This window comes from Phragmites australis, chromosome 12, assembly GCF_958298935.1.
Source record: "Phragmites australis chromosome 12, lpPhrAust1.1, whole genome shotgun sequence".
Taxonomy (NCBI): domain Eukaryota; kingdom Viridiplantae; phylum Streptophyta; class Magnoliopsida; order Poales; family Poaceae; genus Phragmites; species Phragmites australis.
Window position 1 is genome coordinate 3,102,707 of NC_084932.1, and position 13,710 is coordinate 3,116,416.

Genomic DNA, 13,710 nt, shown 5'->3' on the forward strand with positions numbered 1-13,710 from the left:
ACCTCTCTATTTGCCGTTTGGGCCCATCCCAGCCCACGAGGTTTTTGCTCCTCCGCCTAAAGCCCTGACCAACCAACCGCCTCGCCCTCGCCGCCACGGCGAGCGCCGCCGCCAATCGCCAACCGTACGTAGCCATGTCCCAGGCGCTCTCCTCCCGCAGCCGTCGCCTGCTCCTCCTCCTCGGCGTCCAGTCGGCCCACCCTGGCCAGGGCCTCGGCCTGCGCCGCCTGAGCTCGCACCACGCCACCGCCCCTTACGGCGCGTGGTATCAACAGCACGAGGATGGCAAGGCGGTGAAGGTCACGGTGTGGTGGGACTTCCAGATGTGCCGGCTCCCGCCCGGGGTCAACCCGCTCCGCCTCGGCCCGCGCGTCACGGAGGCCCTGCGGCGCGCCGGCATCCGCGGGCCCGTCGAGATCACCGCCTTCGGCGACGTCTGCCACATCCCCCGCACCGAGCAGGAGGCGCTCGCGACCACCGGCGTCACATTCACGCACGTCCCTTCCAGTTGCGTCCACTGCTCCTCCCTCCACGCTCCTCATTTCCTCACTTTCTCGGATTGCAATTTTCGCCCTAGCCGCAGAATTTTAAGTGTTTGTATGTTACTAGAATTAGAAAGTTGTATTGGCTTTTTTGTAAGGGTTTTGAATTCTGATAGTAAGTCATGCCGTGGAATGCGTAACATCTCATTAGAGTAAGAAATGATCACTCACTTTGGCGCTTCTGATTGATTAGATTGTATGTAGTTTGGACTGCGGCAAGTTTACAACATCTGCGGTGCATGGATGGTGCAATTGACAGTAGCCTCTAGGTGTTGTTTTGATACATGTAATATTGGATACGGTCTTGGGTTCGTGAGGATACCGATTCTATTCTATTGATGTTCAGTAGATATTGGCGTAATTTATCCGTAAAGATAGCTGATCTTAGAATTTTGTACTAAGGGATTAGCTCAGATTACTGTTGAAGCTTCTCTTAAATGTGTTTTTTTAATGGTGAAATTGTGGGGAATGACGCCACAGCAAGCTGCTCTTAACTATGCTGTAAGAAATATGTGACCTTCATGGATTGAAATTCTGGTTCTCTCTAGGGTTTCATCATTTGGGGGTTGGGGCCAATGTTGGGAGCAGTGTGAAGACTAGTACATAAGCGGTAACAGTGTAAGGTAGCAGTTTGCATGCTGGTAACCTTATTCGAGTTGAATAATTATTTGGACGTGAACTATCAAATATTAGGATGTGAATATCATTAGTGGCTTATTGCTTTAGCACTGCTTTTGCCATTTCAAGTTAAACAGGACTCCATAAACTTCAGTATCAAGTCAGTTGGATGATTTACCTCTTCTAGAGATAGTAGGCACAGTTGAAGTTCAAAATTTGCTGCCATCACAGAATAACAATACCAGTACATTACATAAAAAAAATCTATAATTTTCTTTATTTTTGCATGTTGATTTCATTTATGCAATGTTGCTATTCTGTCTGATCATGCTAATAATACAGTTCCCTTGTCTAGGTGGAAAGGATGGTTGTGATCGATCATTCATGGCTGATCTCGTCTATTGGATTGCTCAGAACCCTCCACCAGCCCATTTCTTCCTTATATCTGGGGATAAAGACTTTGCAAACGTGCTGCATCGTCTTCGGATGAGCAATTATAACGTACTGCTTTCCTGCCCTGATGCTGCTGGCTCCAGGATGTTACGCAGTGCAGCGACATTTATGTGGCCATGGGAGGCTCTAGTTAAAGGGGTGGATCTCAAACCCAAATTTTTAAATCAACCACCAGATGGTTTATCTTGTTCTTGGTATGGTCACTACAGGGGAGCTGTTGATGACCTCCTTCTGAAATCAAAGGACCCCATGGCTTTACGTCGGAATACCAAGGTACCTAAAGTCCCCAAAGCCATGGTCAATGGGATTAAGCAAGTACTACACTTTTATCCTGAAGGGGTCAGTGTTCCAAATCTTCGAGCAGAGCTTAAAAGGATCGATGTGTTTATAAATAAAGGAGTATTTGGCTTCAAAAAGCTCTCTGCCCTTCTCCAAGCCATGCCTGATGTTGTGAAATTTATTGATCCTCTACCAGGTGATTGCCATCCTGCTGTAGTTAGGGTTTACAAAAGATCTGTGGAGTCTTCTGAACAAAGTTTCAACAGAATGGATTCCGCCCAAAGTAGCATTGAGGGAAAATGCCTTAATGAGACTGAAAGTGAGGAGCTATCATCATGGGATGCCCAGTCTTCCTCATCAGAATTACCATCATGTACAGAAAAGAAAACTCTGGAAGCTGATGTCACATCTTCCCCATCAGATCAAATATCTGGAGACCAAATGAAAGCTCCTGATCTTACTACAGGAGCAGAGCCACCTTCCAACCGTGTGGAAGCTGATTTTACTCTGGCAGCGGATGTCCCATCACCACCATCTGATGCATTGTCTAGAGACCAAAGAAATGCTCTGGATGTTGATCTTGTTACGCAAACAGAACCACGGGTTAGCCGTACGAAAGCTGATATGGTGGCTGCTGCTGGCACTCCTTCCTCAGGGGTGCAAGGTAATGTTAGCAAAAAGGGGTTATTTGAACGCATTTCATCTATATGGAATGGCCTTAAAGCCCATTGAGTCTGTGAGGTTTATCCGTCTCATCAAGGGCATAAGAGTGAAACCAGATGAGTGTTCATCTGAGTATGCTTCGTAAAAGGGATCACTGCTTAGGTGAGATGATTGTATTCGCGGTGTACTTCAAATCATGTTTTCATGAGCTGAACGTCAACAGAACTTAGGAAAGAGGCTGAACATCAACAACATGAAACCGTTGAAGCTAAAGAGCTATAGTTTTATGGTTGTGCTGCATAGATGTTCATAATGAGGAGCAAATTTTAGCAATTGTTACCGTGTACGATCACCCCTTTGCATCTATCTTGTAACTGTTCTGGTAGAATTGAATCATTTCTGGCTTTATCTCGAGCTTGATATTTGGTCCTTGTTGACCTAAAAAATTCATTGCTCATTGAATCGGCTCTCAATCACGGCAAATTTGGACATAAAACAAGTTATGTATAACCAGTCAGAATCACTGGTCTAATAATATCCACTATGAGTTAAGCCCACATATATTGTTTAATCGCTGAAATTGTCAACAGCATAGACCATGCGCCTTGCATGGAGGATGAGGTGAATTGTACAACTAGCCACCCGAGGTGTCATAGTTTTTTCTGTCAAAGTACACCACCTTAGGATATCTGTACAACTGAAGCACATAAGTCTAATGGAAAGGCTGAAAGGATAGTTGCATTGCACCGTTGGGATCACTTCTGACGCTTATCAGTTGGGAATTCTTTGTTTCTTCTGCATCAAATCTTTTACCGTTACCGGTCCCGGCGGTAACCACGCCACGGTAATTGTACAGTAATTCAATTGAATTAGGTAGAAACCGATCAAATTTTTGAATTTTTTTGAATTTTAAATTGAAGTTTGATCGGTAACTGCTCGGTTTATAAAAGCGATGCGGACCGAATCGTCTGGTAACCGCGATAAACGAGCGGTTACCGACGATATTTGTAACCGTGCTCCCAAACAGCTTCAAGCTCAAGCATTATGCTCCTGATTGTTCTTCAGAGAGCAACAACGAGCATGCCAGGATACTGTTTTCGCTTTGGCTTTCCCCCCTCTAAAATCAGAACGCTTCAACGTCAGCTCATTTTCACCTATTCCATGCAAATGAGAAAAGGTGCGGCCAGCTGAGTGCCTGTTTCTGTAGAATGACAGTTCAAAAACGTCACCTTCCAGCCTTCCAGGTCTGTTTATGAGTTATGAATTCACCGAAGTCCAGCTGTTGAACTCCTCCATTCTTAGTGCAAAAGAACTTGAGCTAGGTTTTCCACCTCCACCATATGCCTAACATTTTCATGATGCAACATTATATGAACAATCAAATCCTGGTTGATGGCCATGCAAATTTGAAGAAACTAACGGAAAGACAGCATACCTTTGCAATCTCTGCTGTATTAGTTGTACTGTCGGTAGCCCTCAAGCAAATCTTTAGGATGCCACGTTGCATGAAGACCACTGCTCCTATAGGCCTGTAAAGAAAAGGAAAACATTCTTGAATGAATTACCAAAGCAACACTAGTCCCTACTATATAAAACAAGAGTTGGTCATACGTCGTCCCCTCCCACCTCCTGTTCCCAACTGCCTAATAAAAACCATCATCCCACGCTAAAAAACTGGAAAAAAACTCACAAGCTAGAAACCAAGCAAACCGGAACGTCTTATCCGTTCGTCCTCCTTCCACAACCATCCACCCTAGCCTCCTCGCCCCCATCCACGCCTCTGCTTCCGTGCACGCATCATCATCACCCTCCCCTCCCCATCCCCAATCTCACCCCCACCGACAGTGGCGTCGGCACGTCGTCCTCACAGCCGCCGATCCCGGCGTCCACGCTACTACCGCCCCGTCCTTCCACACGCCATTTCCCCCAAATTCGAGCTCGAGGAGCCGTCTCCACACACACCGACCGCACGGCACCTCCTGACTCTTCGCCTTGCCTGGCCGATCGAGCCCTAGCCCTAGGCATGCCACTCGCCGCCGCACAAGAGGGGGAGGAGGCGTCAAGATGAGGGTTCGGTCGAGCTCCAAGCGGCGGCAGTCGGAGTCGCTGGAACCGGAACCAACCGCTGTGCGCCGCTACAGCAGCAAGCGGGGCAAGAGGGCGAGCTCTACCATTGCTGCTGCAGTGCCCATGATCACAACCCGTTCAATGGCGGCGAGCTCGTGTCTGCGGTCCAAAAGGAGTGCTGATGCAGCCATGAAGGAGCAGCTAAGAAAAAGGAATAGGGTAGCTGATTAAGTGGATTAGCATCCATATTGATTGTGCGTAATGCAGGAAGATGCAGCAGTGAGCAGGCCTAACAGAGGAACCTGAGCTTCAGACTACCAACATAGTCCGAGCAGTCAGAGTGAAGATCTCTGCAGAGCTAGAGGAAGAGATGTTGGCCAAGATCCCCAAGTTCAGGGCACAACCATTTAACAAAAAGGTGAGAATTTGTTTTGCATCTGAAAGAATATTCACTTAACTGCTTGTTGAATTCTGAGGAGCTAAAGCTTAACTAGGTGTTGTTTTCTGCTTTCAGATTGCTGAAGCTCCTGCATTCCCTCCGCTTCCACAGAAAACTCCACAGATTCTCAAATTCAATGTGCGTTTGCTATCATCATGACAAATTATCAAGTAACAAACAGTTAATTAATCAATTATACCTTTCAACACATGGAGAGAGCAACTCAACACATGGACACCTGCTGAGAAGCTTCTTCTGTGGACACTATCCAGGTAATTTTACTTACCTCACTGCTATATTAGACTGTCAATTATTATTATTACTCAAAGTTAAATGCTTCAATCTTGCAGAATCAGAAAAAGCCGCCGAAATTGACAAAACCAAAACCACCACAGCTTCACACAGCGATGCAAGCTCGGCCGCCAAGGTTTGTCATTGCCATCTATCACATCCTACTACATCTGGAGTCTCTTGTCACCTAATCAGTTTAGTCATCTCATTAGCTGGATCTGATCCAAGAGAAAGGTAATATTACTTGATGATTCCTGACAAAATTGAGCTGTCGTGTGGATATCTTGTTTCCTTGCGTCTATGTTCGTAGGTGACTTATTGTCAGATTTGTTGTTTCTATGCTTCGGAAGAGAGGTTAGATTGGGTAAAATAGAGCATAGCTTTACTTTAGGAGCAACTCGTTTTTTTCCTTAACAGAACGAAATTACTTGTATTAATTAGCAACTTTTTCTTCTTGCTTTTTTAAGGAATACTCTGTGCTGTTGTAAACAATCTAGGTGTGCATTCACAAGAAACAGGCTATGCAGCAATTTATTTGTCTATTTTTGCTTTCTATTTTACCTTAAAATTAAGTAATTTTCAATGTGACATCATGAGGATTAAGCTAATGGTTTCCCTGTTCAATCTTTGTGGCAGGCTTTTCCTAATCCTTTGCAAGATCATCCAGCCTACTTGGCTCTATTTATTACCCAGAACCCTGTAGCAGCCTATGCTCGTGAAAAAGATTGTATCTATATAGGAATTTTTCATTGATTAAGCTTTCTGGACGCTTAGATTGGACATCATGAAAAGGATTAGGAAAAACAGATAGACCAAATTGATTTCTTTGGTAAACTCTGGCAAAGAAAAAGAGAGGAAAAAAGGAGCTTAGTCTATACCTAATTGATATCATAATTTCGGAATAACAAATGGCTGTGCAATGTTAGTCCTATAGCTGTGTTCATGTACTTCCTGGACAAATGATTCTGCCATAGTTTCTGAAGATGTAGTGAGTTAATGGCTTCTATGCATACCTCAACTATTCCAATGTATTCTGTAGTTACTTCAAGTGTCCTGTTTTGCATATTTGGCTCTGTTGTTTGTTTTGAATTCTGTAGCTGTGTAACATGTGACCACTTAATGTTCTGATATGTCACTTGTCTTCTTGATAGATGGAACTAATTATCATCTCCATGTTATCTAGGACTGCTGTTTGATTCCCGAGTCACCATTTTATTTGGAAGGAGAGGGTGGACTATTCCAGTATATAGATAGGAGGTTGAAGGAGAACAACCACATGGTTATTGTTGTGGCTGAGGGAGCAGAACATGGTCTTACTGCTCAAAGCATACCTGCTGTGTTAGCAATAACCTTGACATGGCCGTGTGCGTTGTGTGCGTCTTGTCTGTGTGTGTGGCGTGTGTCGCCGAGTTGTACATGAGCTGCAGAGAGGCTGCGGCCATGGCGGAGTCCGAGCGCGTCGTGTCGCGCTCCAGGTCGTTCGAGTCGGGCTCGCGAGCGAAGGGTGCGCGGTGGGCGCGTTAGAGTTAGTTGGAGGCGTGTGCAGGTGGGTTGCGTTAGCCGCGCATTGAGGAGCACGTTGTGAAGACGAGCGTGAGGCTCGGGCATGGCATGGTCCGGGTCGAGCGGATCGGCGCGAGGAGACCGGGCGATGGAGGAGAGCTCCGTGTGTGTCGCTGTGGTCTATAAAAGGCCGTTGTAACCCTCCATCTCAGTGAGCCAAGTTCAGAGAATAAACTAGCCGAGATACAGGCCGTAGCGGCGGCCGCGGCGTTCGTCGCTGGAAACCACTGTTCATCTTCTTCCTTGCATTCCAGTGAGCTGTGAGAGTGTGTGCTTTCCTGGGAGGCTCCAACAATTGGTACCAGAGCTTGGTTTGGAGAGCATGTCGTCGCCGTCGAGCCCACCGAAGATCGGAGACAGCGGCAAGGCTGTCGTCGCCGTGGAGCGCGTCGTCAGCAACTCCGGCGCCGTCGAGCTACCGCTGCTGACCAAGGCCAATTACCACGAGTGGACCTTGGTCATGCAGGTGTCGCTGGAGGCCATGGAGCTGTGGGACGCGGTGGTGGCCGTGTCCAAGGAGCGCGCCAAGGATCGGCGGGCGTTGGCCGCCATCTTGCGCACGGTGCCGCCGGAGATGAAGGCCGGGCTCGCCGTGAAGAAGACGGCGAAGGAGGCGTGGGATGCGGTGAAGCCCATGAGGGTTGGTGACGATCGCGTGAAGGCCGCGAGCATGCAGCGCCTCTGGAAGGAGTACGAGAACGTCGTGTTCTGCGACGGTGAGTCCGTCGGAGACTTCACCATGCGCATCAGTGGCCTCGTCGGCAGCCTGCGCGAGATGGGGGAGACGCTGGAGGACGGTCGCGTGGTGAAAAAGATCCTACGCGTTGTCCCGAAGAAGTTCAAGCAAGTCGCGGTGGCGATCGAGATGCTCGCGGACATCAACGCCATGTCCGTTGAGGAGCTCATCGGGCGGCTACAAGTGGTGGAGGAGGCCGACGCTGAAGAACCCGCGGCGGACCACGCCGGGAGGCTGTTCCTCACTGAGGAGCAGTGGGAGGCGCGGCGGCGTCAGCGCGACGGCAAGGAACGGGCGTGCAGCGGTTATGCGCGCCATGGCAGTGGCGAGAAGGGCGTTGGCCGTAGCGGCGGCCATGACAAGGATGACGGGGACGCGAGCAGCACGAGCTTGGGCGCTAGCAGGCGCTACCGAGGAAGGTGCTTCAACTGCGGCGTTCGTGGCCACCGCGCCAGGGACTGCCGGGAGACGAAGAAGGAGAGGGCGCTGCTCGCCGATGCCGACGAGGAGCCGGCATTACTGTGAATTGGAGTACTCGCCATGTCAAGCTTAGGGGGTGATTGTTAGCAATAACCTTGGCATGGCCGTGTGCGTTGTGTGCGTCTTGTCTGTGTGTGTGGCGTGTGTCGCCGAGTTGTACATGAGCTGCAAAGAGGCTGCGGCCATGGCAGAGTCCGAGCGCGTCATGTCGCGCTCCAGGTCGTTCGAGTCGGGCTCGCGAGCGAAGGGTGCGCGGTGGGCGCGTTAGAGTTAGTTGGAGGCGTGTGCAGGTGGGTTGCGTTAGCCGCGCATTGAGGAGCACGTTGTGAAGACGAGCGTGAGGCTCGGGCATGGCGTGGTCCGGGTCGAGCGGATCGGCGCGAGGAGACTGGGCGATGGAGGAGAGCTCCGTGTGTGTCGCTGTGGTCTATAAAAGGCCGTTGTAACCCTCCATCTCAGTGAGCCAAGTTCAGAAAATAAACTAGCCGAGATACAGGCCGTAGCGGCGGCCGCGGCGTTCGTCGCCGGAAACCACTGTTCATCTTCTTCCTTGCATTCCAGTGAGCTGTGAGAGTGTGTGCTTTCCTGGGAGGCTCCAACATGCTGCAGATCAACAAGATGCATCCGGAAATAAGCTGCTTCTTGATGTTGGTCTCTGGTTGACTCACAAGATTAAGGTACATTTCTATTAGTATTTTTCCATCAGACTACAATCCATTTTAATTTCACCTTCTGTAATTATCATTGCTTGAAATGTCACTTCGACATGCACTATAAGTCCTTTTATAATATCACAGCCTAAATCTGTAATTTAACAACCCTAGTACGGGGAGGCAGGGAGCTGCAGGCCTACATCGTGCCGCACCACAGCGACATCGGCGGAGGCGGAGGTGGGGCCAGGAAGCAGTACGTGCTGTGGTCGCTGCACAACCCCAACTACGTGCTCGGCTTCATCGACCGCCTCGAGAGTGAGTGCCTCATTTTCTTGCTCACCTTTTTCATAGATCTGACTTTATTGCTTGCTTTTATGCTAGCTATATCTTCACAGAATGATAGAATAGGAAGAGTTCTAATTAGACTAGGATTTGCCAAAATGTGCCTTATTATGTGTTGTTGAATAGCCAAATTGACACTTCTATTGTTGTAAAAAAAATTGCCCTTGCAATAAACAAGTTAGTAAAAGTTCATATATCTAAAACTACAAGCTATGAAGCTTGCATATTTTGGTCTCTATATTCCAATTAGGATCATAAGATGTGAACAACTCTTCTATGTCATGTAGGGCTAATTGAAGCAACTGGGATACCATCTTGTGCAAAACTTATGTAAAACATAGGTGTGTCCAAAAACCAGTGAGAACATGAATTGCTTTTGGGTAGAACATGGATTCATGTATCTCCCTAGAACGTGAATCGTATGCTCGGCGCATGGTGTGTTCAAAACACAATTGTTTTGTGTAGAACATGGAACCATTTCGTACAAAACATGAGTTCCGTTGCAACGCACGGGCACCTAACTAGTATGCAACTATGCATAATATCTATGTTCATGCTCTTTAACCTGAATAAAGCTTATACCTTAATCCAGCAGCAGCACTCCTTCGACTCAACTCCAAACCGATTTCATGGCTCAATTTTGAGTGTCCATCTGCTCTGATTGCCTAATAATATGAAAGTACAACATGACTGTAGTAAATGAGGGATTTTAAAGGCTAATTATATAACACTTCTCGAGAAAACTAATTTGCCAAGTGATTTCAAGAGGCAATTTCTGGAGCTGGGTTGTACTCCAGCATTAAACCAAGTTCAACAATACTTCAGGTACAAAACAATCCAAGAACAGATGCGGTTAACAATAAGCACAAAGCATTCCATCAAATTTGCATCAAACGTCCACTTATAAAACAAATGGTTGAACTAGCATGAGTTACTAAAACAAAACATCTTAATATATGATACTGTGATGTTGGGAGAAAGGATCAGTCAATTAAAGAATAAAGAAGGCTGACCAGAAGCATGCGATTCTGAACTACAGTTGCCTATGTCCACTAGCAAGTAGCCTAGTAGCATTGAAGCAAGCACACTCATGGATGCAGAACTACTTGCATTTGCTAAAGCAATACAGTTAGAAGGCTTCAAAAAACAAAAAAAGAATGGTGTACAACGAAGAGCATCTTGTTCACATACCAGGCATTCACCATACAACCCTCTTCCGAGCTGAATCTTGAAAGGCTTGTGTATGAACTCTGCTGCAGCCTGTAGGCGATCATGAGCAAGTGACTTCCCCCTAGTAAGCAGATCGCTAGCATCAAGTTGTAGTAGCTGTTTGGGGTACCAATAATGCAGTCATTGACCATGTCATGCATAAAGATCAGGATCTTACAAGCAACAAGCATGATGACAACAGGTAGACCTAAACCTGTTCAAAAACATGAGGATTTGTGACACAGTTCAACTTTGCACGCTCATCCCTAAGTGCTGTCTGAAATTCCTTGGTGTTAGGAAGCTGCCACCGTCGCAGATCTGCATCCTCTATGTATTCGAGAACATTTGAAACCCGCTCCTCATCTTCTTGTTCCAACAAGTTCTCACACATGCCCTGTATGAAAAGAGAACATCCTCATTTTTTTCTTCTCAAATGACACAAGATAATGAACTGAAACATAAATGATTTTTTTCTCTACTCACAGAATCAGATTTTGTTCCTGTAAGCTTCTTGGAGAAATAATCAAATACAGCTCGAGCACTGCTCTTTGTTGTGTCGATGTGAAGCTCAACATTGCTTGGGCACTGACCCAACAACTGGGAGATTCTTGCTAGTGTACTTTGCCGGTGATCAAATGCTATCACACTGCATCAGTTGGCATGTCATGACTCATGAGGTTATATCCATCTACCAAGTTGCTCAATTAAACAAGGTTGTACAACATAATATTTGTTAGCATCACCAAGTATATCAGACAAAACGATTTACTTGTTAGGGTTAATTAGATATATGCCACTGCTACTTTTAAACTTTGAAATATGCCATTCCAAAGTGGTAGTGGCATATCTCAAACCTCGCATATTTGAAATGACATATATCTAATTAACCCTAGTTGTTAGGAGGCTCTGCAACGATTGGTAAAAATCCTAAGGGACATGGTTATAAGGAATTTGGTTTCTGAAATCATCTGCAAACCCAACCATCGTCACTCTGCAAAGCTGTAAGGTAACAGTATAAATGTTCCTTTCTTTTGATTCTTCCATACAAAAGCAACTTCCTTTTCATCTCATCAATTAACCAAAATCATCCTTTGAACGTTGTTGACAATAGTAATTAGTAAAAGTGTAAAACCTAAACTGTTTATTATTGTTCCATCAACTGATCAAATCACTCATTCGTAAAACGAAAAGGAATCCATCTGGTGATCCATTTATACTGTAACTCGTTCATCTTTGGAAACGCACCTGGGGACGAATTGGGAGAGCTCGAAAGCAAACCTCTTCGGCCCAATGAAATCCAAAAGGTAGCACGTCTGGAACCCCGCATCCTCGAAGTCCTCCACTCTAATTGATTAATTAATTCCAAGAACACACGCCGCCATGAGAGGAAGAGGTGCACACGCTGATTAACACCACTTGAAGCCAATGCAACGAGAAACGGAGACCTGCGAGTGGGAAGCAACCTGAAGGGCTCGACGGAGGAGAAGGGGAGGACGAGGAGGCGGCGGCGGAGGCGGCAGTGGAAGAGGCGGGCGGCGAGCGCGGCGTAGGCGCCGGCGAAGGTGGGGTAGTTGTAGAGCGCGAGGCTGGCGGGACCCGCCTGGTCCGCGTCGGAGGAGGAGGCGGCGGTCTTCGACGAGAGTGAGCGCGAGCGGATGGCCTCGAGTGCGGCTTCCGAGCGGAAGGCTCGCCGGAGTGCGGGCGGCGGCGGCGAGGGGACGGCGGGGAGGCGCGGGCGGCGGCGGAGCATTGGTGGTTCCGTTTGGCTCGGTGACTGTGACTCGGGTCTGGGTTTGCTAGATAGCTAATAAGTGGGCCCTGCCTGTCACAGATCGGACCACTTTGCTCCGGAACCCTCCGATTCCATGGATCGATCTCATCACTCACATCCAACAGCTAGTGAAAGATGTAATGATGAAGCTATAGGAGAAGAAAAAGAGCCGTTCGATTCAGATCGAGCGGACCAGATCGACAGCAGCACGAAACCAGCAGGCGTTTTGCGAAGTGTGTTTGGCGGAAGTAGTTAAGGATCGTTATTAAAGATTTTTTTTAGTCTTTGTTCTATAGACTTTTAGCATGAGGTTTGATTTTTGGAGGCTGTGTATCCTTTTGGGCTCACTTCTTTAGTATTTATGTGGCTTTCTCAAAGCTTAAAAATACAGTAGATCTTATTAAAGATTTTTTTTAGTCTTTGTTCTCTAGACTCTTAGCATGTGGTTTGACTTTTAGAGGTTGTGCATCCTTTCGGGCTCACTTCTCTAGTGTCTATATGTCTTTCTCGAAGCTCAAAAATACAGTAAGTCTTTAGAGATAATATCGAAGAAGAAAGTACACCTTCTGTAACTGACCTGATACGAAGTGATGGGAAATTAATGCTAGTGTAAGTGGTGTTTATCCTGATACTCCAGTGCAATGGAGGTTATTCTGACACCCTTCGCAGTGTGACGTCAAGCCGCAATTGGCGATAGGCTCACCACCAAGGTTACTTGTACCGTAATAGTTGTTACTATGATAGATATTTATCTTCTATGTAGGGTTAAAAATAGTTATTTAAGATAAGATCATGTAATTGGATCAGATCCTAGATATTTGTACATGGTGATAACTTGTACACCGAACTAGGTACAACTCTATAAATGGGAGGCTATGATCCCCTACGGGAAAAAGAACAGATACACACAAACACAAAGACACATAGTGATACTTCCTCTAGACCAATCTTTTCAACTATCAATACATCTTCGGCGTCCCTTCCTCTCAAACTTCGTCTCCAAGCTTGAGTCTCCTCCTTAGAAGAAACTCTCGCTGTACTTGTTAGCGCAAGATGATCTCTTGCGCCAACAGCACGCCATTAGTGAGGACTCGAACACAGAAATGCTAAGAGAGGTTAGGACACCACTAGAAAAAAACCACCAAAGCGCTAGCTCCAACAGCCATATCCACCGTTGCAACCATGCAACCACATGCGTGGCTGCCACAGCCAGGCATACTGTGTGCACCCGTCAACCCCGTAGTCGTGTGGGATGGTGTTCCTCTGGCCTCTGCCAACCCAGAACCTTTGGTCGGTAAGGAGGCTCAAGACGGCGCGGAGGCCTTCCAGCATCTGTATGGCGAAGACCTCGCCGCGCCAGGAGAGGTCGCGGTCAAGGCCGCAGCTAAGCAGGCCGCCTTCCAGTGGTTCTGGGTGGTCGAACTCAGAGGTATTCCCGCCCGAGCTTGGTCTCGAAGTATCTCTTTCGACAACACCCAGGATGCCCCGAGCGAGCCAACATCTTCGGAGGATTTGTCCGCCCAGCGTCCTCCTCGGACCCCTCAGGCGAAAAATGGTTCCGAGGAGGCGCAGGGCTCCGGAGTGCGCAGACCCCGTTAGTGCCC

At 47.3% G+C, this 13,710-nt stretch overlaps 2 protein-coding genes and 1 long non-coding RNA gene across 12 annotated transcripts; 2 read left to right on the forward strand and 1 right to left on the reverse strand.

Annotated features, from left to right (window-relative positions):
• LOC133886630 (uncharacterized) lies at positions 1-3,086 on the forward strand. Its single transcript, XM_062326363.1, has 2 exons — positions 1-507; positions 1,516-3,086. The coding sequence occupies exons 1-2, from the start codon at positions 135-137 to the stop codon at positions 2,622-2,624; spliced, it is 1,482 nt and encodes a 493-aa protein (XP_062182347.1). The 5' UTR covers positions 1-134; the 3' UTR covers positions 2,625-3,086.
• Positions 3,087-3,099: 13 nt separating this feature from the next.
• On the reverse strand, positions 3,100-12,155 carry LOC133886632 (uncharacterized). 10 transcript variants are annotated; one of them, XR_009903396.1, is made up of 10 exons: positions 11,799-12,153; positions 11,581-11,679; positions 10,819-10,981; positions 10,550-10,729; positions 10,318-10,452; positions 9,709-9,791; positions 5,348-5,539; positions 5,081-5,208; positions 3,991-4,084; positions 3,859-3,899 (listed from the first exon to the last, which is right to left on the reverse strand). XR_009903396.1 is itself a non-coding variant. In XM_062326365.1 (9 exons), exons 1-8 carry the CDS (start codon positions 12,083-12,085, stop codon positions 3,813-3,815), a joined length of 1,128 nt encoding a protein of 375 aa, XP_062182349.1. In that variant the 5' UTR covers positions 12,086-12,151; the 3' UTR covers positions 3,100-3,672; positions 3,785-3,812. The 10 variants fall into 10 exon arrangements, 4 of the variants coding, with proteins under 4 accessions (XP_062182349.1, XP_062182350.1, XP_062182348.1 ...); XR_009903391.1 differs by lacking the exons at positions 5,081-5,208; positions 5,348-5,539 and adding an exon at positions 3,100-3,217 and having other exon boundaries at positions 3,303-3,899; positions 11,799-12,151; XM_062326365.1 differs by lacking the exons at positions 5,081-5,208; positions 5,348-5,539 and adding an exon at positions 3,100-3,672 and having other exon boundaries at positions 3,785-3,899; positions 11,799-12,151.
• Positions 4,255-5,565, forward strand: LOC133886633 (uncharacterized). Its single transcript, XR_009903397.1, has 3 exons — positions 4,255-5,040; positions 5,137-5,333; positions 5,412-5,565. It is a non-coding gene; the product is annotated as an uncharacterized LOC133886633 (long non-coding RNA).
• Positions 12,156-13,710: the final 1,555 nt, after the last annotated feature.

Bases quoted from the DNA above. Each gene is read 5' to 3' on its own strand.
- LOC133886630 (XM_062326363.1), top strand. From the start codon at position 135: ATGTCCCAGGCGCTCTCCTCCCGCAGCCGTCGCCTGCTCCTCCTCCTC. The intron at 508-1,515 runs GTTGCGTCCACT...TCCCTTGTCTAG, and splicing joins ATTCACGCACGTCCCTTCCA to GTGGAAAGGATGGTTGTGAT.
- LOC133886632 (XM_062326365.1), bottom strand. From the start codon at position 12,085: ATGCTCCGCCGCCGCCCGCGCCTCCCCGCCGTCCCCTCGCCGCCGCCG. The intron at 10,453-10,549 runs GTTTAGGTCTAC...TACCCCAAACAG, and splicing joins ATCCTCATGTTTTTGAACAG to CTACTACAACTTGATGCTAG. The intron at 9,792-10,317 runs GTATGTGAACAA...TCATATTATTAG, and splicing joins GGTTGTATGGTGAATGCCTG to GCAATCAGAGCAGATGGACA.